Source organism: Bicyclus anynana, chromosome 16, assembly GCF_947172395.1.
Source record: "Bicyclus anynana chromosome 16, ilBicAnyn1.1, whole genome shotgun sequence".
Lineage (NCBI taxonomy): Eukaryota > Metazoa > Arthropoda > Insecta > Lepidoptera > Nymphalidae > Bicyclus > Bicyclus anynana.
In genome coordinates, this window is record NC_069098.1 from 15061979 (window position 1) to 15085429 (window position 23451).

Here is a 23451-nt window from a genome sequence, read left to right on the forward strand (position 1 = left end):
AGGTGTCAGAGCAAATCTCCACAAAGACGCAGGTATTGAAAGCACATGAGACGCTACTGAAAACCTTAAGCTTTATCTTTGAGAATATGAATTGAGTCAGATCGCACTGAGATTTTGCTCTATGTCAGTGATAATCGTTCGGTCCCGGTAAATACACTGCTATTTTCAAGAACTGACACAGGTCGTACTTATAGTAAGGAATCTCAGAATCGTTAAGGTCACTGAAGAGCAAGTGTTGGCGGATTATCTTGGCTTCTTATTTTATTATTATTAAATATCTGGGCTTAGTTTTATCAATGCAATGCGGCAATAAAATATTCAAAACGCATTAGCTATTTCAGTTGCCGCCTACACCGGGCTCGAACTCGAACGTGCTCTTCAGGTTGTTAGACCGTGCATCAGCATAATGGCAGCGACACTCCAGCCCGCTGAGATCTGCAACTCTTCAGACGTGAGTCTCGAGGTGACAGCATGACGTCCTTCTGGCCGCTCTCTCCTCTAGGTCCAGAAAGGACTCTAAGACCTTTAGGCGGATGATTCGGTCCTTAAGTAACTGATTAAGTCTCTCGGGCTTCGAGCTCGGGATTCAACCATAAACTCAGCTCACGCTCAAATCGCAAAAAAATTGATGACTGGTGATTAAGTTTTTTAAAACATTTAAGCAGTTTTTGGTTTAATAAGATAGTATCTTTCTTACAAGGTTTAACTAGATGCGAACAGACTTACATATACACACACAGCCACACTTAGACAAACACCATAAATACTTTATTTTCGATACGGTCGGACATCCGGAGTGGTCTAAGGAACTTTGTTGACATTATGAACTGAGTTTATCGAGGATGATCGATATTGCTCTTAGATTTAGGATTATCATACCTAATACCTATTACCTTAAGCCCGTCAGCCCGCAGTAGAGTATCGTGGTGGGTTTTCGCTCCATATCCCCTCTCCTATAAGGAGAGCAAAAAATACATTTACCTACTGCTGATATTATTAGTTAAGAGTTTTCTCTTTCACGACACAAAAAACACTTTGTCCTGCGGTCCGCAGGAAAAATAATATTTATATTTATACATTTTTATTTATTTTTTATTCTTTACAAGTTGACTACAATCTCACCTGATGGTAAGTTATGAAGTGATGGCAGTCTAAGATGGAAGCGGGCTAACTTGTTAGGAGGAGGATGAAAATCCACCCCTTTAGGTTTCTACACGACATCGTACTGGAACGCTTAATTGCTTGGCGATACGTCTTTGTCGGTAGGGTGGTAATTAGCCAAGGCTGAAGCCTCTCACCAGCCAGACCTGGACAAATTAAGAAAACCTCAATCTGCCCAGCCGGGGATCAGACCCAGGACCTCTGTTTTGTAAATCCATCGTGCATACCACTGCGCCACGGACGCCGGCTAAAATGATTAGTTAAATTTATTAATGTTAATGATATTTCAATTATTTAATAACTTTATAAAAAAACATACTGCGCTGTCTATCTCAAAAGTAGTTGAGGGTATGAATTGTCGACCATTTTATGTTCTACTATTTTTATAGTGAACGTTGACGTCATTAAAGCAGGTAATAAATTCTATAAAGAAGTAATAGATATTGAATTAAAAAAAGATAGATGGAGAATCTGCGATAGCCAGACATGCCTCATTTTAATGAAGGCTAAGTTCGTCATGCTCCTACCAAAGGTAAGTACGGTAGCTAATATTAGAGTTTGTGTCGTGGTGTCTTTGGACTAAGCTTTCAAAGGTTCACCGCATTACACTAATTTTAACGTATGTCAGTGGACATCCCTACATTTAAAAAATACGAACTTTTCAACGACTTAAGTCATTTGTTATATCAGGTGATTGATTTCGTATTCGTATTATGTTAGGATCGTGCCCCGTTGCAAGAACCAGCTCATGACTAAGGCCCCATATGGGTTCGAAACTAGTCGGGAATACTCTAACGTCGTATCATGCGAGTTTTAGCCGTGTTAGTAATCTATACTTATAATAAATCTGTAGAGAGGTCAATTCTGTTCATGAAATATATTTCCAAAATAACTATCAGGGGGTGATTAGTGATCGATACTGATGCCAAAAATGCAATCAGTAAAATTTTTGTCTGTCTGTCTGTCTGTCTGTCTGTCTGTATGTTCTTTATAGAAACAAAAACTACTGGACGGATTTTAACGAAACTTGGTGCAATTATTCTAAATACTCCTGGGCAGGTTATAGTATACTTTTACATTACGCTATGATCAATAGGAGCAGAGCAGTGAAGAGAAATGTTGAGAAAACGGGAGAAGTTACTCAATTTTTTAAGCTTCCGTCACGTGTACAGCCTTAATGGTTAAAGCTACATAGAAATCATGTATGACGGAAATGTTCTCCTTAAAATTATCTATAAAAACACAACAGCACATATATGTCTATCTTTTATGGTTGACTCACAATAACACGTGTAACTCCCAATAGCTTAGCAGTTCGGAGCTTTCTAATTATATTTGTCTACTCTTATGTTTATAACACTCATCACTCATCCCTAATAAGAAAGTTAACATTATAACCTATTCAATAAAAAAAGAATCATAAAAATCGGTAAAGAAACACCAAAGTTATACAAGAAATATGCTAAGCCATCGCGCGTGAATACTAATTCATGCTATATGGATTATTTTTGTGTAACGGTTGCCGCGCTCGACGCGACTCGCGGTGGGAGGAATAAATAAAGAAGTGCAGCCTTAATGAGTAGGGTAGGGGTAGGGTAGGGTAGGGTAGGGGGGTAGGGTAGGGTAGGGTAGGGGTAGGGTTGGGATAGGGTAGGGTAGGGGTAGGGTAGAGGTAGTTTAGGGTAGGGTAGGATAGGGGTAGTTGAAAGTTTACAACGACTTTCACGCGGACGCGGGCGTCCGCTAGTAAATTAATAAGAATAATACCTGGTTTAAATTCTAAAATAGATTTCGTATTCATTGTTTAATTAATGGTAACTGATCAAAATTGAGATTGTGATTTTAATTACGAGTTGCCACACTCTTGGCTTCGTGGAAACTCTTCGCTGTAGACCTTGAAGTTTTAAAAAAAGTGTCATTCGAAGGATCGCCACGAAGCTAAAGGACTGACAGTGAGGAGACATGATTTCTTGTATTACATCGAGGAAAATATTAAAAAAATATTTGGACGGTCTAGTTCCTTGAAACCTGATACCTTGAAAGTCACCACAATCCAAGCATCGTAATTGGCTACGGTTGGTACTTACCAACGGGTATGTTCAGGAATGAGGTATGTGTGACCAACGCAAGCTCTCAGTCCAAGAAATTCATTCTTGTAACGACAATTTTGTTATTACTTATAACGTAACTACTTAAATGGATTACAAAATTCTCTTTATAGAAATTTTCAATTCAATGTGATATATTTACTTTAATCTCTAAAGACTTCAGAAGGTTTTCGAACGTAGTAATTTATAATGTTGATAACGGGTTTATTCAATGGACAAGATTATAAACGGTCAAGTTTTAGTGGCCCGAAGCACGATGATGAAATTAAAGTCGACGACCGCGTGGCGCAGTGGGTAGTGACCCTGCTTTCTGCATCCATGGCCGTGGGTTCGATTCCAACAACTGGAAAATATTTGTGTGATGAACATGGGTTTTTTCCAGTGTCTGTGTGTGTTTCTATATAATATAATGTAGTATATAAATGTATATGAATATTATAATATCAACTATCTTATTACTCATAACACAAGCTACTCTGTATGTTTACTTTAGGCCAGATAGTGATGTGTATTGTTTAAGTATATTAAATTGGTCAAGTGGGTAGGACCATGCGCGTTGTAGAGTTCCATAGTTTAAAATAGCACAAAAATTTTAAATATTCTGGTGTCACACCAAAAATATTTTTAAAGACCTATCTAATGATACCCGTCACTATAACGAGACTAGAAATAAATCATACTCACTTTACATGTAGGGGTACCAAAAATTTTTTTTTAGTTCTCTTTTTACTACTCTATAGATTTGATTAATATTTACGAGTTACACCCATGTTAATATCAACTTTCTAGTTTTAACAGACTGAGTTAACAACTTTATCTAAGTATTATCTATCCCATAGTGAGGGGTATCGTTATCGGTATTTTTGTGCATTACTTAAGGGATTAAACCAGCCGCCCCCCCTAGCAAAGCCGTCGTTTACTTGACCTTGGTCCATAGGTATGCGATAGGAGCGAAGCGGGATCTGATTTGAGAAGGGAAGCTAAACATGCAATAATACGATGTCCATTATTTCTTATTTTTTAAATCTCTACGCCTGCTTTCGACGTCCGTCTGTATCGTGAAATCGAGATTGTCAATACGAGTATAGTGTCGTTTACTTACCGTCGAAATTGACGGTTTCAGTTTCAGTTCCAGCCAAGGTTCGGCGACGGGTTTCAGCTTAGTATCGGTTTCAGCTGAAAACCGGCTGAAACTATAGCCGAAACTGAAACTGAGGCTGAAGCTGAAATTCGGTTTCGGTTTCGGCCGTAAAAACTGGTTTGTTTGGACAGTATCAGTAAGTAATGTGAGATACACAATTTAATACTATAGCTGCCCCCCCCCCCCCCCCCCCTCCTAGATATAATCCTAGCTACGCCCATGCACGATGATGATGCATGAAGCGGGCTAATTTGTACGGAGTAGGATGAAAATACACCCAACTAGCCATGACCGAAGCCTCCCACCAGTCAAAAGTTGCTATGATCATTGCATGTCCCTTGCATTCTCATCCTTCATTTCATACAAGTTCATCGGCTTTGACTGGTCATTACTGATTGATTCCTGGATTTAGTTCAGGAATATTCTCCTTGGTCTTCCCCTTTTAACATTTCCGTTCACGCTCGCCTTCTAAATCACTTTCATCAGATACTAGCGGACGCCCGCGACTTCGTCCGCGCTTAGACCTCTTCAATCCGGATCCATCGCAAGATCCGTTCTTAGTGGTTAGTATCTTGAAGTAGCACTGCACCAAGCGATTTAGCGTTGCGGAACGATGTCGTGTAGAAACCGAAAAGGGGTGCGGATTTTCATCCTCCTCCTAACAAGTTAGCCCGCTTCTATCTTAGATTGCATCATCACTTACCATCAGTTGTAAAAACGACCACCAATGCTTGCGACGACTTGTCAATGCAATCACAAGGGCCTTGACTGAACACTGTAGTAGCATTAGCGTCAATTATCAATGACGTAGCATAAACAAAATATCATCATCTAAGCTAAACCCACCACTATATATTACAGGATAATCTAAACTCGATAAATGCGATTAGAACATAATCTATACAATAATGATTTATGAAATTAAATAGTTTTTATCGTGATTAGAATATTTTTTGAATATAAATAGGCTCGTTAGCGGGTTCAGTGGTATTCCAGGTCAGAAGAAGTAGATATGTCATACAAAGTCGCGTTATTGTGCCTAACAGTCCTCCTCGGCAGCAATGGTAAGGACATTTGACTACAAATTGCTACCTAGACTTTTGAGCTATTTTAAACCCATTCTCTGTGTAACTCAGTGTAAATGACATGTCCCAAAATGGGTCTTTATTATTTACTAGAGGACGCCCGCGATTTCGTCCGCCCTTAGACCGCTTTAATCCAGCCCTTATAGTAGTATTGCTGTAAAAAAGGAGTAATTTCTCCCGTTTTCCCAACATTTCCCTTCACTGCTCTGCTCCTATTGATCGTAGCGTGATAAAAAGTATACTATAACCTGCCCAGAAGTATGAAGAATAATTCTACCAAGTTTCGTTAAAATCCGTCGAGTAGTTTTTGTTTCTATAATGAACATACAGACAGACAGACAACCATTTTACTGATTGCATTTTTGGCATCCGTATCGACCACTAATCACCCCCTGATAGTTATTTTGGAAACATATTTCATGTACAGAATTTACCTCTCTACAGATTTTATATAAGCAGGTGGATCGTATTTTTTACGGATAGAATATATAAATTGCTGTTTAGAAAATAATTTTCAGAATTTTTGGAACCCGCAATATTTAAATAAATATTTTTTTTTGTTTCGCTCCCTTGTCTACAAATTAAACATAGAATAAGTGAAAGTGTTCAAAACAACCAATAAAAATAACTGGAATTTAATTAACATCCGGTGTAAGCTGTCAATGTCATGTAACATTGTCATGTTGTCAATTTGACACGAGTATTTTTTTCTTTCTTTATTCTTTCCCGTAAGGAAAAGGCAAAGGTATTTAATATTGACACAAGTTAAAAAGAAACGTTAAATCGTAGACAGAGAAGCATGAAACAAAACTACTCTTTAAATTGCCTTAAAAACGCAATAGACGAACGCGGCTACGCGAAGATCACTGACAATCTGTCAGGGTGTGAATTTCGAGCATGTTGCCGTGATAAAAATTCTTATTTAATGTTGTCAGCTGATGAAAAAAATTACATTTTATATTAACTAAATAAAAAAAATGCGAAAGAAAAATTTATTTTACGTTTTAAGCCCAATATTTTATGTTCTTTTTAGATAATTTGTTCTGTTTACTGGACACTCGGAATAATGGCCCAGCCTTCATACAAAATTGGGACATGTCTAGTTATATAGTCCCGAGGATTTTTGTTTTTTTTTATAAGGAAAACTGAAAGAGAAACTGAGTAACTTGCGGCTGTTAGAACAAAACGCACACGATATTCATGTTTGAAAATAAGTCCGACGACCTGCTAAGTTATTGGTTGTCAACCAATTATCTCGTTTGATATCACACAGTAACCGATACATCGTACGCCGAAACGTGGCCCCCGGACTAAAGGGAATATTTGAAAATCTTTATTCAAAAATTTTCAAAAAAAAAAAAATATAAGGCGACAAGACTTACAAAAATTTTCGAATCCGTTTGAAAGTCTGAAGTCACCCAAACAACAAATAAATTGAATGCTTTATTTATTAACTATACAAATAAATACATAATCAGAACATAATGAAACAAATAAATTATATAGATATCGCAAAATATAACAATCAACACTGTAAACTTGTCAGAATCATCAGCATCAGCAAAATGAATCAATGAGAATCAGCAAAATCGCAACCCGTTCATGCTCCACGGTTGTAATGCTGATTACTCAGCTCAACAGGTCTAGTTGTTAACCACTTTAGGTATAATGCTTGGTGTTAATTTTTATATATGATATTTTAGAGCATAGGTATGCTCTAAAATATCATTTTGATTAAAGTCAACCTTTTTAAATTTACATTTTATTTTTACGATTTTTTTGCTTAAGTTTTAAGTGCTGTATGCTGTATGTATGTACTCGTATGTATGCTGAAATTCTCTCATGAATCCGTTCATAGGTAGAGGCACTACTTACTGACTATGTACTGTCATAATATTAGTTTCATTTTTATCTCTTAATAACTAAATAGTCATTACAAGATAAATTACACAACAGGTAGTGTATTATATAGATTGAGATTTTAGGTTTTGATATAACCGAAAATAAGAATTTTCGATACCTATCTAGCGAATACCTATGTAGGTAATTCAGTAAATATAATAGAATATAAAGATAAGTAAAGATTCACATGCTCTAAATTACACGCTAATGAGGTACAAATAACTTCCAGCCTTCCCACTTGAGGAGGAACAGGACATGTCCATCTTCTTCGACCACACCGACGCCAGTGCTCGCATCGTCGGCGGCAGCAACGCCGGCAACGTTCCTCAACAGGTGGCGCTGACGACCGGCACCGGGACCCGCAGCTTGGTGTGCGGAGGCAGCATCGTGTCTAACAGACACGTTCTCACCGCCGCCCATTGCATGAGACCCGTTGGTGGAAACAACCCTAGCGCGTAAGTGATACAAGCATAAGTTTGTGTGTCTTCTCGTTTCATAATATATCAGCCATTCGACTGATATGACCTGCTTGGAAAATTTTAAAAAATAATTAGTTCCCCCGCTTGCAGGGCCTTTGAATGCCCAAGCAACAGGCAATAAGGGCTCCAAAGTGAGAAACCTCCTCATGATTCGAGCCATTTCAAGAACCAATCAGCCAAATTGACCATCAACGGATTAGCAATCACCCTGCTGTTTGTGGATCTAGCTTGAGAATAAAATTCTGCTTCCAGCTCCCTCCGCGCATGGGCAGGCACCAACCGCTGGGCGAGCGGTGGCACTGGTATCCAGTTCAGCCGTGGTCTCATGCACGCGCAGTACAACCACAATACCATCAAGAACGACATCGGCATCTACACCGCCTCCGCAAACATCGCTCTCTCCGCTGCCGTCCAAGTCATCGCTCTGAACTTTGACTTCATTGGTGCTAATGTTGCTACCAGAGTCACCGGCTGGGGCAGAACCTCGGTGAGTTCACGCTACGTCAACGTTTAAATCTATAAACGTGCAAGCAAGACAAAATACAATACTTACGTTTTCGTAACAATTTTTTGTAAAGTTATAATACCTACTAGCGTACTAACCTAAATCTGTACTAATATTATAAAGCTGAAGAGTTGGTTTGTTTGTCTGTTTGGTTAAACGCGCTAATCTCAGAAACTACTGGTCCGATTTGATAAATTCTGTCAGCGTTAGATAGCCCATTTATCGAGGAAGGAGGCTATATATTATCCCCGTATTCCTACGGGAACGAGAACCACGCAGGTGAAACCGCACGGCATCAAATACTTTCATAATTTTAATAGCAATCACGCTGGGTGGTAAATCAATGAAGTAGCATTTTTACTGAAAATCGCTTTAATTTATTACTAGAGTATTGTCCAGATAGTGATTGATACATTGTGAATGTAACAATTATAAATTATAAGACTTTAATTTTCTTGTAATTTGTTTAATTTTTAGGCTGGAGGTCCTCTTTCTGCCACTCTCCTGGAACTGCGCGCTTCAACCGTCGACGGTAACCACTGTGTGAACGAGGTCCGTCGCGTGTCTAACCAGGTCGGAATTCGTGCGCCGCACGTTGACCCCGCCATCGAGATCTGTACCTTCCACTCCCCCGGACGTGGTACTTGCAATGTGAGTATTTTTTTTTTAATCTGTGACAAGTTAGCCATAGACTCACACCAGTCTTTTCTACGTGACATCTTGGTGGCACATCTTTGCCGGTGGGGTGGTAGTATGTTAGTCATGGCCTAATGCCTATCACCAGACTAGACTTGAGCCGATTTAGAAATTATAGAATCCTTAATTGGCCGAGCTGGGAATCGAATCCTGAATCTCTCTGTTGAGAACCGCAGCACAACCAACTGCGCCAGAGAGATAGTCAAATTAGCATATTTATTTGCTTTTTGCTACAAAACCAACAGACGAATTGCACCGCCACTTAACACCGTTCTCAATTACTGGAGAATACAGAATCAGAGGATGGAGAATTTGACATATTTTTGCAAATTATTTTGGCTTTGCAATGTGTTATTGTGGAGTAGGTGCAATAATTATATTTTGTACAGGGGGAGATTGCTTATGCTTAGGGTATCAAGTTTCCTTAATCCGGCACTGCTGATTAATATTAGCCTGATCAACAAATCCTAATTCCATTTTTAACTAAAAATCGCGGACAAACCTTGATAAAATTCTGAATAGCACCTCGTATTTGAAAAGTCGGAGCCTTGTGAAACACATTGCGTCCTTTGTACAGCCCTGTAACCTCGTGTCCCATGACTTATTATTATTATTTTATAAGGTGTTCTCTTGATATGTTTTGAATATTGTTGATTTTTGTTGACTCTTGTGTATTTGGACATTCTGTCAACAGAGGTTCTTGTAACGATGACGTCATTAATTAATGAAACACCGATTGCACGCACCAAAAAGTGTCCCGTTCCACTATTTGCTTAAGTTAATGTGTGACGGTGAACTATCTGTGGGATGGATTTCCTGTTTAGAATAATAATAAATTGTATGTTATGTTTTTGGCGGGTTTACTCCGTATTGAGTGCGATAACATTTCACCAATGACACTTTGTGGGAGTGCGTAGGTTTACAAGAACAAAGCTCGTGAAACGGCGCAGTTTAGTAAATATTACTAGATGGCGTAATTGATTTAATAAAAAAATATTTCTTTCTATAATTTAAAATCCTTGTTATTAATTTTTTGTATTTTTTCCCAGGGTGACTCTGGCAGCCCCCTAGTGCGCTCCGACCGCAACCAGCAAATCGGCATCGTGTCGTGGGGAATCCCCTGCGCCCGCGGCGCGCCTGACATGTTCGTGAGAGTCAGTGCCTACAGGACCTGGATTCAAAACGCTATGCGTTAATTGACAATTAATATTATAATAACACTTAGAAATAAATGATTTGTTAACAATTAATTTTTTTAATACCAACTTTTGAGATTTGCTCGGTGCTCTGATAATGTTGAAATAACACGATGTAAAGCTTATTGTATAAGTTTTTATACCTCACACTCATGGATTAATTATAGAAGAAATTCCTTTAATACCCTCAGAGTCCAGTATAATGATGCACTCTACATTTTTTTTTTTTATTCTTTACAAGTTAGCCCTTGACTACAATTTCACCTGATGGTAAGTGATGATGCAGTCTAAGATGGAAGCGGGCTAACTTGTTAGGAGGAGGATGAAAATCCACACCCCTTTCGGTTTCTACACGGCATCGTACCGGAACGCTAAATCGCTTGGCGGTACGTCTTTGCCGGTAGGGTGGTAACTAGCCACGGCCGAAGCCTCCCACCAGCCAGACCTGGACAAATTAAGAAAATCTCAATCTGCCCAGCCGGGGATCGAACCCAGGACCTCCGTCTTGTAAATCCACCGCGCATCCCACTGCGCCACGGAGGCCGTCAAAAATGTTTACATTTTATTAAAAAAGCCAAGATATTGTAGTGCGTCGGGCATGTTCGCCGACACTGGAATAAAATTGCGGGTTTCTGGAATACAATCCTTAAATCAGAGAACAAAATTATTAAAGTCGTCGCTCAAATATCCCCCACAACATATTCTTTAAAAACTGGCTAAACGTGCACCAGGTTCCGAAAGTAAAATAAAAAAATAGTAATTTTCTGTAATTTTTATTTCTCATTTTAATTCTGATTTTTGGTTTATGATTCCGGCAAAATTATGGTTTCCACAGAATTAACGAAAAACTGAATTTCACGCGGACAAAGTCGCGAGCATCAGCTAGTTATATAATATATTTTTGCACTAAACCACTATTACAACCCAAGCACACTATCTGAGTCGTCTCTGAAGTCAACTACGTGCAGGTAATAAGTACAGTGCGCACTACAGACAAAACGCCTGAGGCGTCAGCCGACTTCGGGTGGGAGATGGCGCGCGAGATGATGCGCAGTGTTTTTAAAATATATAAAATACCAGTATTAATTAAACCATAACATCATCTGGATGTTCTAGATGTGATATTCCAGTGGATATGACCTCTGCCTTCGATTCGGAAGGAGTAGGTTCGAATCTGGTCCGGAGCATGCACCTCCAACTTTTCAGTTATGTGAATTTTAGGAAATTAAATATCATGTGTCACAAACGGTGAAGGAATAAAAAAATTAATTCAACCAACTTCAAAATCAGAAAATAAACTAACTTACTTAGACCAAGTCTCCGAATAATACATCATCACTGGCAACACACACTGTTCAAAGACTTTTTTTTGTCTTAATTCATTGAGGAATTTCGGACGAAAAGATATCGCGAACTTTTCCGAATGCAGCCCAGCCGAGTTGGTTTCGGCGGTTCACCTCTCGAAATTGAATGGACCACATTTTCTAGGTTTTGTATGTTTGTAGACATTCGTCTAAAATTCGAGTGCAGTGATCTCAACTATGTCTGGGTGGAGCAATACATGAGCATTACACATTATTTTCGTTTTGGCCATGTTCATTTTCAGGCCGACTTGTTGAGAAACTCTGCTGAGGTCATTGAGCATGGTACTAAGGTCACCCAGTGTCTCTGCCGTGATCACTGCTTTTCGTGCAAGCACTTTAATGTAGAATACGCAGTCGGATAGCAAATTTGAGGCAGTGGGCAGGGCAAGTTCGAAGAGTCGATGGACGTGAAACTGCAATGTGGGGCGAACCTCCCTCATTGACATCAATCAGGTTGCAGATGGCCGCTGGGTGCTGCTACTATTTTAGCAAGTTTATTTTATGTTTTTTAAAACATTAGTGCTGCTTCATTGACACTCGGAATAAAGGCCCAGCTCTAGCTATTCAAAAACAAGGTTAAGTACTAGTACACTATTTAGGTACTGGATATTCTTACAAAGGCATATGTAATAACGAACAAAATTAATTGCAAATCCTTTATTTCATTCCTTTTAAATTATAATAGTACCATTTAACGCAAAGAGTTTTGAAGCCAAGTCCTGTAGGCGCTAATACGCGTAAACATATCAGGCACGCCGCGGGCGCAGGGGATTCCCCACGACACGATGCCGATCTGCTGGTTGCGGTCAGTCCGCACCAGGGGGCTGCCAGAGTCTCCCTGGGAAAACATAATGTGATTCATAAAATCTCTGTAGACTCTAAAATAAATTAAAATTGACGTAAATTCTTCTTTAAAATTGCTTTTATAGTTAGTTTAAATCCAAATATAAGTTCCGTTTCCCTAAAACGAACACTAAATCAGAGGATACAGTTTGGTCTGTAGCTACTTATGATAAAGATAGCTATGATGAATAAGACAGACTTATTCATCTAAAATTTGGTGGTGGATCTGACCGCCATATTTTCAGTTGGTTTTCAGCTTGTTAAAGGCAGTACAATTTGTTTTAATTTGTGGAGAATAGCAATGAATTATGCTAAAACAACAGAAGAAAAGGCTCACGTTGCACATGCCGTGTCCGACGGAGTGGAAGGTGCAGATCTCGAGGGTCGGGTTGACAGCGGGAGAGCTGGCGCCGATTAAGCCGAGCACCCGGCGGACTTCATTTGCGCAGCGTTGACCGTCGATGGTTCTCGCGCGCAGCTCCAGAATAATGGGAGAAGTAGAACCAAATTGCTAAAAAATATATTACATATTTCAAGAAAATTAGAGATTTTCAAACTTGTTTGTCTTGTAACTGTTATAGATAATTTAGAATTATAAATTAGATCTTGAATGATAACTATTTATTTTGGTTTTTAAAATTGTGTGAACTCACTGAGGTTCTGCCCCAGCCTGTAGCTCTGGTTGCTACATTAGCTCCGACGAAGTCATAGTTCAGAGCAATAACTCGGACGGAAGTGGAGAGAACGATGGCCCTGCTGGCGGTGTAAATTCCGATGTCGTTCTTGATAGTAATTTGGCTGTAATGAGGGTGCATGAGGCCGTGGCTGAACTGGATCCCCTGGCCACCACTCGCCCAGCGGTTAGTGCCCGCCCATGCGCGGAGGTTGCTGGAAGTAAAGCATTCATAAGCGGAGCCCATATCTAGCAGGACGATAATGATTACGTTTACGTTACTGTGACTAACTATGTATGACTTAAAAATTTATTCTTGTAGCACTAACCTGTTAGGTCTGTTTCCACCGACGGGTCTCATGCAGTGGGCGGCGGTGAGCACGTGTCGATTGGACACGATGCTGCCTCCGCACAACAAACTGCGGGTTCCGGTGCCGGTGGTCAGCGCCACCTGGTGTGGAACGCTGCCAGCGTTGGTGCCTCCGACGATGCGAGCGCTGGCGTCGGTGTGATCGAAGAACATGGACATGTCCGGTTCCTCCTCAAGTGGGAAGGCTAGAAGTTTTTCTTACCTCATTAGCATATGCCCTATGTCGTATTACTTCGTTTATATAATATGCTTTGTTAGCTACCTTGATAATCGTCAGAGAGGTAACGAAAATTGTCATTTTTGGTTATATCAAAACTTTATTCAGTTTGACTTTTATTTCGGAGCCTACAATTATTTCTGGTAGATCACCAATAGCATCCAAGCATTGTAAAACTTGTAAAATATTTTACATGGCCTAATGAGTAGAGTAATCAGCACTTAACCGTTGAGCGTGAATAGGTTGCGATTTTGCTGATTCTGATTGATTCATTTTGTTGATGCTGATTCTGACAGATAGGTACGTAGTTTACAATGATAACGATGAATGCTAAAATTTATTTTGACGTATCTGTATAATATTTTGTTGTTTATCTAACTGCAGTAGAGGGATTTGAAAATGGTTTTCAAAATTCGAGTATCATTAGTAGACGTAACACGAATTTTACCAACTAGCTATTCTTAGTATTTCTTAAGTCTCGTGATTTTGTATTCACTTTTTTATTTAATGATAACTGATTAAAATTGAGATTACAAGTCACCCAGTGGCTACTGACATCCCTTCGATAATATCACTAAGTAGTGGATTGTGAATATTTCCCACTTGACATTGTGATTTCCGTTAACAATGGGCTTGACGGTATACGAATAATGCAGTTGTTATTAATTTGATGTTAGTTATATTAAGTGACTAACATATTATGTCAAAATTAGCGGCTGGTGTAGATATTTTCGATGTCAATATGTGAAGATAACGCATTACTGTACTTATGATTGAATTGAAAATGAAGCTTGACAGAATACACACTTAGCTTGACTATAATCATATCTAATTCCTAAAAAAAGTAAGTACCCACTGTTATAAATAATGTTAATAAATATTTTGTTCCTGGGCCCAAGTACTATTTATGGTACGACCAAAGGTGTCCTTACCATTGCTGCCGAGGAGGACAGTTAGGCACATTAACGCAACTTTGAATGACATGTCTACTTCTTCTGACATGTAATACCACTGAATCAGCTAATTCACCTACTTATATGCAAAAAATATTCTAATCGTGATAAAAAAAATATCTAATTATCATCACTAAAGCTCTTGTTATTGTCATAATCGCGAGGCCTTTATCGTATTTACATTATCTTGTCAAGGTGGCTTTAATTCATGACATATGTATGACGTATGTTATGAATTACTTAAAGCCTATACTTATCCTTAAATAAGAAATTGGCGTTTTGTAAGGGAGAATTTTTCAAAATAATATATTTATTTAATCAAAGTATGTACCAGTGCTATGTATGCACTTTTGCCATCTTATAGATACCTATTTCATTGATGCCTTTACTAAAAAAACATTGGGAATCAATTTGAAGGCGTTTTGTATTGGCTCATCGAAGTGAAATATTTTCCCTTGCAAGAAGTTATGAAAAAACCTGGAAGAGTTTGTTGTGGGCTTTTCTCGGACCAAGGCGTATTTGGAACCCTCGTAAATTTTATTTTAAGTTTTCGAATAAATTACCTACACACCATACACCTGACGTATCGAAAGTGCTTGTAAACTAAGCCAAATTAATGATTATTGACGGACTATCCAAATTTGGAAAAAAATGTAAATCTGTTGGAGTAAGTCCTGTGGAGTACGGTGGATGTCTTGTAATAAATTCAACTCCGATGGGGCTCTAAAGCGCCAAATAATGACTAAGCAATGACTTACTTCCTTCGGCGCTAAAACCCTTTGGGGGTCTCTACTTTTCTCCATTCATTTCATTTCTTCACGTATTTTCCCTCACAGCTAACTTTCTAAGTCTTATTTCACACAATCTAAGCAAGGACTTGCTATTTAAAAAAATGGTTTACCTGGGTAAGTTCACTATTTAATGGATATTCTAACAAAGGCGTAAGTTGTGATGAAAAAAAATTAATTGAAAACAAATCCTTTATTTCGTTTTTCTTAAATTATATTCATAGTCAATTAACGCATAGCGTTTTCAAGCCAAGTCCTGTAGGCACTGACACGCACGAACATGTCAGGAGCGCCGCGGGCGCAGGGGATTCCCCACGACACGATGCCGATCTGCTGGTTGCGGTCAGTCCGCACCAGGGGGCTGCCAGAGTCTCCCTGGGGAAATAATTGTGCTTTATAGAACCTCTGAATTTTTGAATTGATATCTAAAAGGTGGGTAAACCGCTTGGTCACGTATCAGGTTACAGCTGAAGTTGGCACGTTTGATATTTGTACTTAGGCCAGCTCATTCTCACGAGAGCTTTTTTAGCGGACGTTAAAATACAACAAATGCATTCCCAAGCATATGTTCACACGACAGCGTTTTTAAAACACGACGCTTTTTTGAGCAGTGCTGCAGTTTTAAAGTTGGGAAATAGTTCTTCATTTAACAGCATACCATATTTGTTCGCTCAAGCGAACAAACTATTTTAATAGTTTCTATGTTGTTGCTGTCAAAATGTCCTTCACTAGCTCTCCGACAATAGAGGAGAAGACCATGACCTACTGATGTGGCTGGTGGCATTTTTAGTCAAATGGAATTTGACCTCAGGATCTCGTGTCCAGGCTAATACTAACCTGGTAGTCAAAAACTCATCTACTATATGCTTATATGCAGGTTCCCTCACATGATTTTCCTTCACCGTTTGAGACACGTATTTAATGAAGGGTTCTTGGCCTATTTAGGAATTAGCACCCATAAAATAATTTCTTATTCCATGTTTTGTTATTCCAACATGGTTTAGTTTACCAGTATTTTTTGTATCTTTAAACATTGAGCAGCAGTCAAAAACAGTACCATACGTTTCAATTTGTGGAGAATAGCAATGAATTGTGCTAAGTTAACTGGATTGGCTTACATTGCACATTCCGCGTCCGGCGGAGTGGAAGGTGCAGATCTCTAGGGCGGGGTCGACGGCGGGCGCGCGGATGTTGACCTGGTTGGCGACGCGGCGGACTTCGGTCACGCAGCGCTGACCGTCCACCGTCGGCTTGCGGAGCTCCAGAAGAGTGGGAGACACAGAACCTCGTTGCTAAAAATAATACATCTATATATACTCAATATAGTTTGTATTCGAAGAGCCGATAGACGTTGGGGTCCCAAGGTGTTGGCCAGTGGCCACCCATCACCGGAAAGCGCATTGTTGGTCGTCGTTGATATGGATCAAAGACATCAAGCGGCAGGGAGCCGCTGGATGCTGGCGGCCCGAGACCGTGGTGTTTGGAAGTCCATACAAAAGGCCTATGTCCAGCATTGGACTGATAATGAAGATGATGATGATGAAAGTTTGTGTGTTTGTGACGTTGCGAGGTTGTAGGAGGTAATTTCTGAGCCAATCTACTGAGCCAATTTTGAAAATTGTAACTTTTATCTATATGTTACGAATATATGTCACAATATCTGTGATTGTCATAGGCTATATAACATCACGCTACTTCCAATAGGAGCAGAGCAGCAAAATAAATTTTTTGAGAGCTTCCGTTGCGTGCGCTTCGTAATCGGTTAAAGTAGCGCAAAAATGATGTATGATGGAATTATTCGATTTAAATGTTCAAAAAAAAAGTTAACCACGTGAGTGAAACCGGCGTCTGATATCAATTGATCAAGTTATAGTTGTTAATAAAATAATTGTTAAAAGCTGAAATTTGCCACAGATTTATTAGGTACGTTTATAAAGTGGTAGAAAGAAAATTTGGAAAAAATAATTTTTGGTGATTTTTCCTTAGATGTAAAATGAGGATATTTTTTTTGTCGTCTATCGCATAGTGTGGCTATTGGTATCTATATTTTTGTGCATTAAAAGGGTTCAAAGCGCTAATATAATCAACGAAAACCTACACTGCACGTAGCCTGAAACGCACTTGGCTGGATTTTTCAAATTTGAAAGTTGCCTGAACTCACCGAGGTTCTGCCCCAGCCCGTAGCTCTGGTCTGCACATTAGCTCCAACGAAGTCATAGCTCAGAGGGATAACTTGGATGGTAGAGCTGAGAGGGATGCGCGTGGTGGTGGTGTACACGCCGATGTCGTTCTTGATGGTGTTGTGGTTGTACTGCGCATGCATGAGGCCGCGGCTAAACTGGATGCCATGACCGCCGCTCGCCCAGCGGTTGGTGCCCGCCCATGCGCGGAGGGAGCTGGAGGTAAAGCATTCTTAGGGTGGCCGCTCACTGACAATTTTTAGTTAGCCGATAGTTGGACGACTTATTAATTGTGCGTGTTATAGTTGGACGATTTAGTTGGACAGATGTGCGGGCTGCCATACAACGCTATACCTGTTCTATACTCGGCCGGTTTAGTCGACCAACTAAAAGTTGTAAGTCAGCGGAGGCTCTTAGCTTTTTATTGCATGAACTAGCAGACACCCGCGATTTCGTCCCTTAGACGATTAGAGAATTTCGTCCCTTTAATTCAGCCCTTACAGTAGTATCGCTGTAAAAATGGAGTAATTTCTCCCGTTTTTCCAACATTTCCCTTTACTGCTCTGCTCCTATTGGTCGTAGCGTGATTTATTTATTTAAGTATTTATTATCATCATAACTTAATACTAGCCTTACAGGTATCACCTAATTCGCTAGCTTAGTACTATATTATAAATATAAAACTTAATTCTATTTACCTATATACATTACAATTACTATTACCTACTTAGTATAACAAATACACCACTCAGCAATCCTTGTGAGTTCAATCAGAGTAAAAGAGAAGATGTCGATGTTTTCAGCTACGACGTTCAGAGTGCGAAGTGCGCACGTCAACGGAGATTTTTTGGCTAAAATAGTACGTCCGCTCGGTACCACCAGCAACTGAGGCTTGCGTCTCCGCGACACGTAACGGTCCGGGACGTTTAGGCTCACCTGTACTAGTACCTCCGCATTATACACCTTTCCTCTTAAGAGTTTAAAGATATATAACACGAGTGCCAGTTCCCTCCTAACCCGCAGTTCATTATATCCGACCATACCTAGTATAAATAACGTTGGGTACATTAATGGATAGTATGGGTATACCCCATACAGCCTCATATACAAATATCTAATAAATTTATTCTGTACGCGCTCCAACATCAGCATCATCAGTGATGAAAAGTATACTTATAACCTGCCCTGGAGTATAAAGAATAATTGTACCAAGTTTCGTTAAAAACCGTCGAGTAGTTTTTGTTTCTATAAAGAACATACGGACAGACAGACAAAAATTTTACTGATTGCATTTTTGGCATCAGTATCGATCACTAATCACCCCCTGTTTAATTCAAGCCGCTCAAACTTACTAAATTGCTGTAGTTCTCTGAGAAATGGCTTTAATTAAAACATTACTGGATTGGCATCGCCTGCAAACAAACCTCTTTGTATTTCAGGGTCAAATATCAGAAAGGTTTCTTGCCCTGTATTTCATTTACTAACCTGACAGGTCTGTTTCCACCGACGTTTCTCATGCAGTGGGCGGCGGTGAGGATGTGGTTAATGGAGATGATGCTGCCTCCACACAACAAGCTGCGGATGAGATTGCCGGTGGTCAGCGCCACCTGGTGAGGGACGGTGCCTGCACTGCTGCCGCCGACGATGCGGGCGCTGGAGTCGGTGTGGTCGAAGAAGATGGACATGCCCGGTTCCTCCTCAAGTGGGAAGGCTGGAAGTTAATCGTACTCAATAATTTTATACTATAGATAAGTTACGTACGTCCATACAAAATCCGCAAAAAGTGATCCGAATTTAGAATAGAATAGAATAGAATCTCTTTATTTGTCCACACATAAGAAATGAAATAAAAATAAACAAACAGAACATATAATACATACCTACATCTGGTCGTGGACAAAAAAGGTATCCACCTCAGCACGATGCCACAGCGAGCTGTGGCGCTGGTTTTCAGGTGGAACCTTGTGTGTTCACGGACGTGTCTACGTGACGTGTCTTAACTTAAAACTACATATTATACAAAGTAAAATAAAATAATGAAACAAAAAAGAACAGAGTAAAAAAATAACAAAATTAACATATTTAGTTAGGCCATATACAATTTAGGCTACACCACTGAGCGCACACATGCACAATTGTGTCTTTAATTCCATTATACATTTATGTATATACTACAGTTTTTACTGAACACACAACTCGACATTTTAGACGATATATATTCTATTCTTTGTCACCTCAACGTGACTCCTTCTGAGTGTCCCACTTTGGGTATCAATGCTCTAGAGCAGCGGTTCCCGAATTCTTTTGACTTCGGAACCCTTTTTGTTTCACCATTTTTCGACGGAACCCTAGGTTAAGAAAAAAGTAAACTAAAGACGGAAAACTCTTACGTCTCGTGACGTGTGATAGCGCGTCAGAATCATATCGGTTTCCTAGAATTTTGGATTGCAATATTTTAAAACAAGTTAATGGAAAATGATTAATAAATTACGCCAATTAATATTATCACAAGTGAAATGATTTACAATATGGAAATCTTGAATTTTCGCGGAACCTCAGGGTTCCGCGGAACACCTTTTGGGAACCGCTGCTCTAGAACATGAGAAACGTGACTTAGATTATAATATACTAATTTATCTACTTAGATATTTGTCTGAGAGTTAATGAAAATTCTCATTTTCGGTATTATCGAAATCCAACAGTATGAAGTGGTTATCTAGCCTCGTATCTTATTTTCGAAATTATAGGCACTCTGCTGAACTAAACCTCCATTCTGCTGCTTTGCGATAATCGAACTAGCATCTGTCTATAGTGGTATAGTAGTTAGCCGAATGTTTCTGCACATTTTGTCCGCCTTCTTCCGCTTACCGTTCCTGAGATCCTAGTAGAATAACATCTTGGACAATTCTAGTTAGACATTCTCACTACATGCACCAGCGCAACTGTCGCGGCATCAGATACGCCTCAATACCATTGAGTTTGGCCCGGCGCAGTATTACTAATGATGTTCACATATGATATTTTGAATGTCACAAAAGCATCAGAGACCAGTCCAACATGCTGATATGCCTGCGGTATGACGTCCAAGTATCAACAGAGTAGAGAAGATTCGAAATTACGAACGCCATGTTTTTAACTTCAGCCATTGTTCATTGGTCATGGAACAGCTACTCCCAAAGTTTAGGAAAAACTCCCGAGGCAGAACAGATTTTTCAAACTTCTGTGTCCAAGTAACCTTTAAACGACCTACTTGAATGCCTGGTGTCCTTTAGAAATATACTCGCAACTGTATTTTGTTATATTCAGATTTTCATGGCCAAAACTTTAGTTTTGAAACTGAATTATTCACACGCTTTGTCAAGGCTCTCAATAGCTCATGCAGATCAATCAAAGTATTTGTCACAAAGCACAAATCATCAGCGTACACGATGTTACCTACTGCTTTTTCACTTCACAACGAAAAAGTACAAGGCAAAAAGTGTCAGAGTTAAAATTAAGTCCTGTTTTACATCACAACTTACTGATAAACGTAAAGATTCATCTCTTTAGACACAGCAATCGCGGATAATGGTGTGCCATACCCAAAATTACTTTACTAAGTGGCGCTTATGGTCTAAACTACGGTTTGTAATCAAATGTGTCCTTACCATTGCCGCCGAGGAGGACAGTTAGGCACAACAACACGACTTTGTATGCCATGACTTCTTCTTCTGACCTGGAGTACCACTGAACCCGCTATTTATATGAGGAAAATATTCTAATCATTATAAAAGCACGTAATTATTATCAATAATTTATCATTGTTATGTAGATTATGAAATAATCGCAATTATCGTTCATAGTTCCTACTGTATTTACATCAATTTACATGATCCTGTCATATTTATTAGTGGATTTAGGTAATGCATGACAAAATATGTCATTAATCAACACTGCTCCAATCAATCAAGCTACCAATAATTTACCTACCTCGTTCAATATTGGCCTTCTTATAAGGAGTCTGAAAAGTTCTAAGTTCCATTCCCAATTCAGAGATATCGAGTTAATAAAGGCACTTTTTAGGATTCCGTAAACCACAAGGAAATCTTATAGTTTTGTTTATTATTCAAAAATTAGCAATGTCACCGATGGTAAGAGCCGATGCAATGTAAGAAGGAAGCGGGCTAAATTGTTAGGCGTAGAATGAAAATCTACACCCATTTCGGTTTCTTCGCGATATCGCGAGGGGCTGTTATGCACTATATTTCGATTCAGGAATTAGTTTATGAAATGGTTTGAAGTGATTTTTTTTATTATAATTTTCCATCTTGCCCCCAAAAGTGACCTTCATAATATTCATAAATGTGAGGGTTTTCTGACATAGGAAAAGGGTCATTTCTGTGATATTTTTATATAATATTCATAAATGTGAGAGTTTTCTCACAGAAAAAGGGTAATTTCTTGTGTTTTTTTTTTCAATTTTAGTCAGTAGTTTCAGAGATTCAAGTTTGAACCAATTATGAATAGTATATCTTGATTATGAAACTATATAAATTAAAAAAATATTTAAGATCGCTAAAGCTTCAAAAACTAGAAAAATGTATGGGTATGACAGATCATGATCACGTGTCCTGTCGATAGCAAATGGGGAAAGAATTTAGAAAATTGCACCGCTAAGTTTTATCAATCAGGTAGGTCTATACCTAAGTACTAAAAAGGCGTTATTTGACCTGTATAACTTGCAAAGCGTTATTCGATTTGTTTTTATTTTGCACTAGCTGACCACCCGCTGACTATCATTCCATAAGTTTTTTAACTATTATAACCACATTCCATTTTATACGAAAAATGATTTTACTTGAAAAATGTCAGACATAAAAATTTCAAACCTTCAAAAAAAGTATTTCTATTTTTGTTATCACCGTCTCATTATCAACATCATCATCAGCCGATGGACCACAGCTGGACATAAGCCTCTTGTATGGATTTCTAAACACGACGGTCTCGAGCCGCCAGCATCCAACGACTTCCTGTGACCCGGATTACTACCCCTTAACTTAACCGCTGCCAGAACGAACTGTGGAGCGGCCAGGGACAGTTGTAAGGCTCATTACTAATGATCACCATGTTGCCATGGCCATGTTGTTTCGTCACCGCAAAGCTTGACTATTCGCACCTGCCTGTGCCATCGATCGATCTGTGAAACCCTGGGGTCATGCCTGAAAATCAGTACTTCAGTCATTTTCCTCCGAATCGGTGCAGCGGGCAAACCGTGAAAAAGTAACATACAGCTTTTTTACAGCAGCTCAATTTACAGCCTCCGTCGTCGTCAGTGACGTCAAGAAAGAAGAAAGAAAATAGCTTTATAGCTTAAATACACTAGCAGATGCCTCGCGGTTTCACCCGCGCAGTCTTGCTCCCGTGGGAATACGGGGATGAAACATATCTTATAACACTCACAAATAAAATGTTTAATTAGAATTTTCAATATCAGCTCTATAGATTCAGAGATTAACTCTACAACCTCAATAACTTTAATTCTTTATAATACACTAGCTGACGCCGCACGGTTTCACCCGCGTGGTTTCGGTTTCCGTAGGAATACGGAGATAATATAGCCTATAGTCTTCCTCGATAAATGGGCTATCTAACATTGAAAGAATTTTTCAAATCGGACCAGTAGTTCCCGAAATTAGCGCGTTCGATCAAACAAACAAACGAACAAACTCTTCAGCTTTATAATATTAGTATAGATTATGCCACACACAATTATTTCAGAACTTATTATTGCTTATTGCTATAAACAACAAC

General features: G+C 39.2%; 3 protein-coding genes across 3 annotated transcripts; 1 reads left to right on the forward strand and 2 right to left on the reverse strand.

Annotated features, from left to right (window-relative positions):
- Positions 1–5422: 5422 nt before the first annotated feature.
- LOC112056759 (chymotrypsin-2-like) lies at positions 5423–10292 on the forward strand. Its single transcript, XM_024097233.2, has 5 exons — positions 5423–5474; positions 7627–7852; positions 8129–8363; positions 8859–9032; positions 10127–10292. Exons 1-5 carry the CDS (start codon positions 5423–5425, stop codon positions 10271–10273), a joined length of 834 nt encoding a protein of 277 aa, XP_023953001.2. The 3' UTR covers positions 10274–10292.
- A 2036-nt stretch (positions 10293–12328) lies between these two features.
- Positions 12329–14742, reverse strand: LOC112056760 (chymotrypsin-2-like). Its single transcript, XM_052886343.1, has 5 exons — positions 14673–14742; positions 13483–13708; positions 13134–13368; positions 12818–12991; positions 12329–12475 (listed from the first exon to the last, which is right to left on the reverse strand). The coding sequence occupies exons 1-5, from the start codon at positions 14740–14742 to the stop codon at positions 12329–12331; spliced, it is 852 nt and encodes a 283-aa protein (XP_052742303.1).
- Positions 14743–15678: 936 nt separating this feature from the next.
- Positions 15679–20807, reverse strand: LOC112056763 (chymotrypsin-2-like). The gene is made up of 6 exons (XM_052886344.1): positions 20781–20807; positions 20187–20253; positions 19147–19372; positions 17643–17877; positions 16600–16773; positions 15679–15856 (listed from the first exon to the last, which is right to left on the reverse strand). The coding sequence occupies exons 1-6, from the start codon at positions 20805–20807 to the stop codon at positions 15710–15712; spliced, it is 876 nt and encodes a 291-aa protein (XP_052742304.1). The 3' UTR covers positions 15679–15709.
- Between the last annotated feature and the right edge of the window lie 2644 nt (positions 20808–23451).

What these genes read in the sequence shown, in the direction of transcription:
- LOC112056759 (XM_024097233.2), top strand. Translation starts at nt 5,423, where the DNA reads ATGTCATACAAAGTCGCGTTATTGTGCCTAACAGTCCTCCTCGGCAGC. An exon ending in AGTCCTCCTCGGCAGCAATG is followed by an intron (nt 5,475 to 7,626) that starts GTAAGGACATTT and finishes AATAACTTCCAG; the next exon opens with CCTTCCCACTTGAGGAGGAA. An exon ending in CCGGCTGGGGCAGAACCTCG is followed by an intron (nt 8,364 to 8,858) that starts GTGAGTTCACGC and finishes TTTAATTTTTAG; the next exon opens with GCTGGAGGTCCTCTTTCTGC.
- LOC112056760 (XM_052886343.1), bottom strand. Translation starts at nt 14,742, where the DNA reads ATGTCAGAAGAAGTAGACATGTCATTCAAAGTTGCGTTAATGTGCCTA. An exon ending in CAGGCTGGGGCAGAACCTCA is followed by an intron (nt 12,992 to 13,133) that starts GTGAGTTCACAC and finishes TATATTTTTTAG; the next exon opens with CAATTTGGTTCTACTTCTCC. An exon ending in TCGGACACGGCATGTGCAAC is followed by an intron (nt 12,476 to 12,817) that starts GTGAGCCTTTTC and finishes ATGTTTTCCCAG; the next exon opens with GGAGACTCTGGCAGCCCCCT.
- LOC112056763 (XM_052886344.1), bottom strand. Translation starts at nt 20,807, where the DNA reads ATGGCTGAAGTTAAAAACATGGCGTTC. An exon ending in AAGTTAAAAACATGGCGTTC is followed by an intron (nt 20,254 to 20,780) that starts GTAATTTCGAAT and finishes CTCATGTTCTAG; the next exon opens with AGCAGCGGTTCCCAAAAGGT. An exon ending in CCGGACGCGGAATGTGCAAT is followed by an intron (nt 15,857 to 16,599) that starts GTAAGCCAATCC and finishes TTATTTCCCCAG; the next exon opens with GGAGACTCTGGCAGCCCCCT.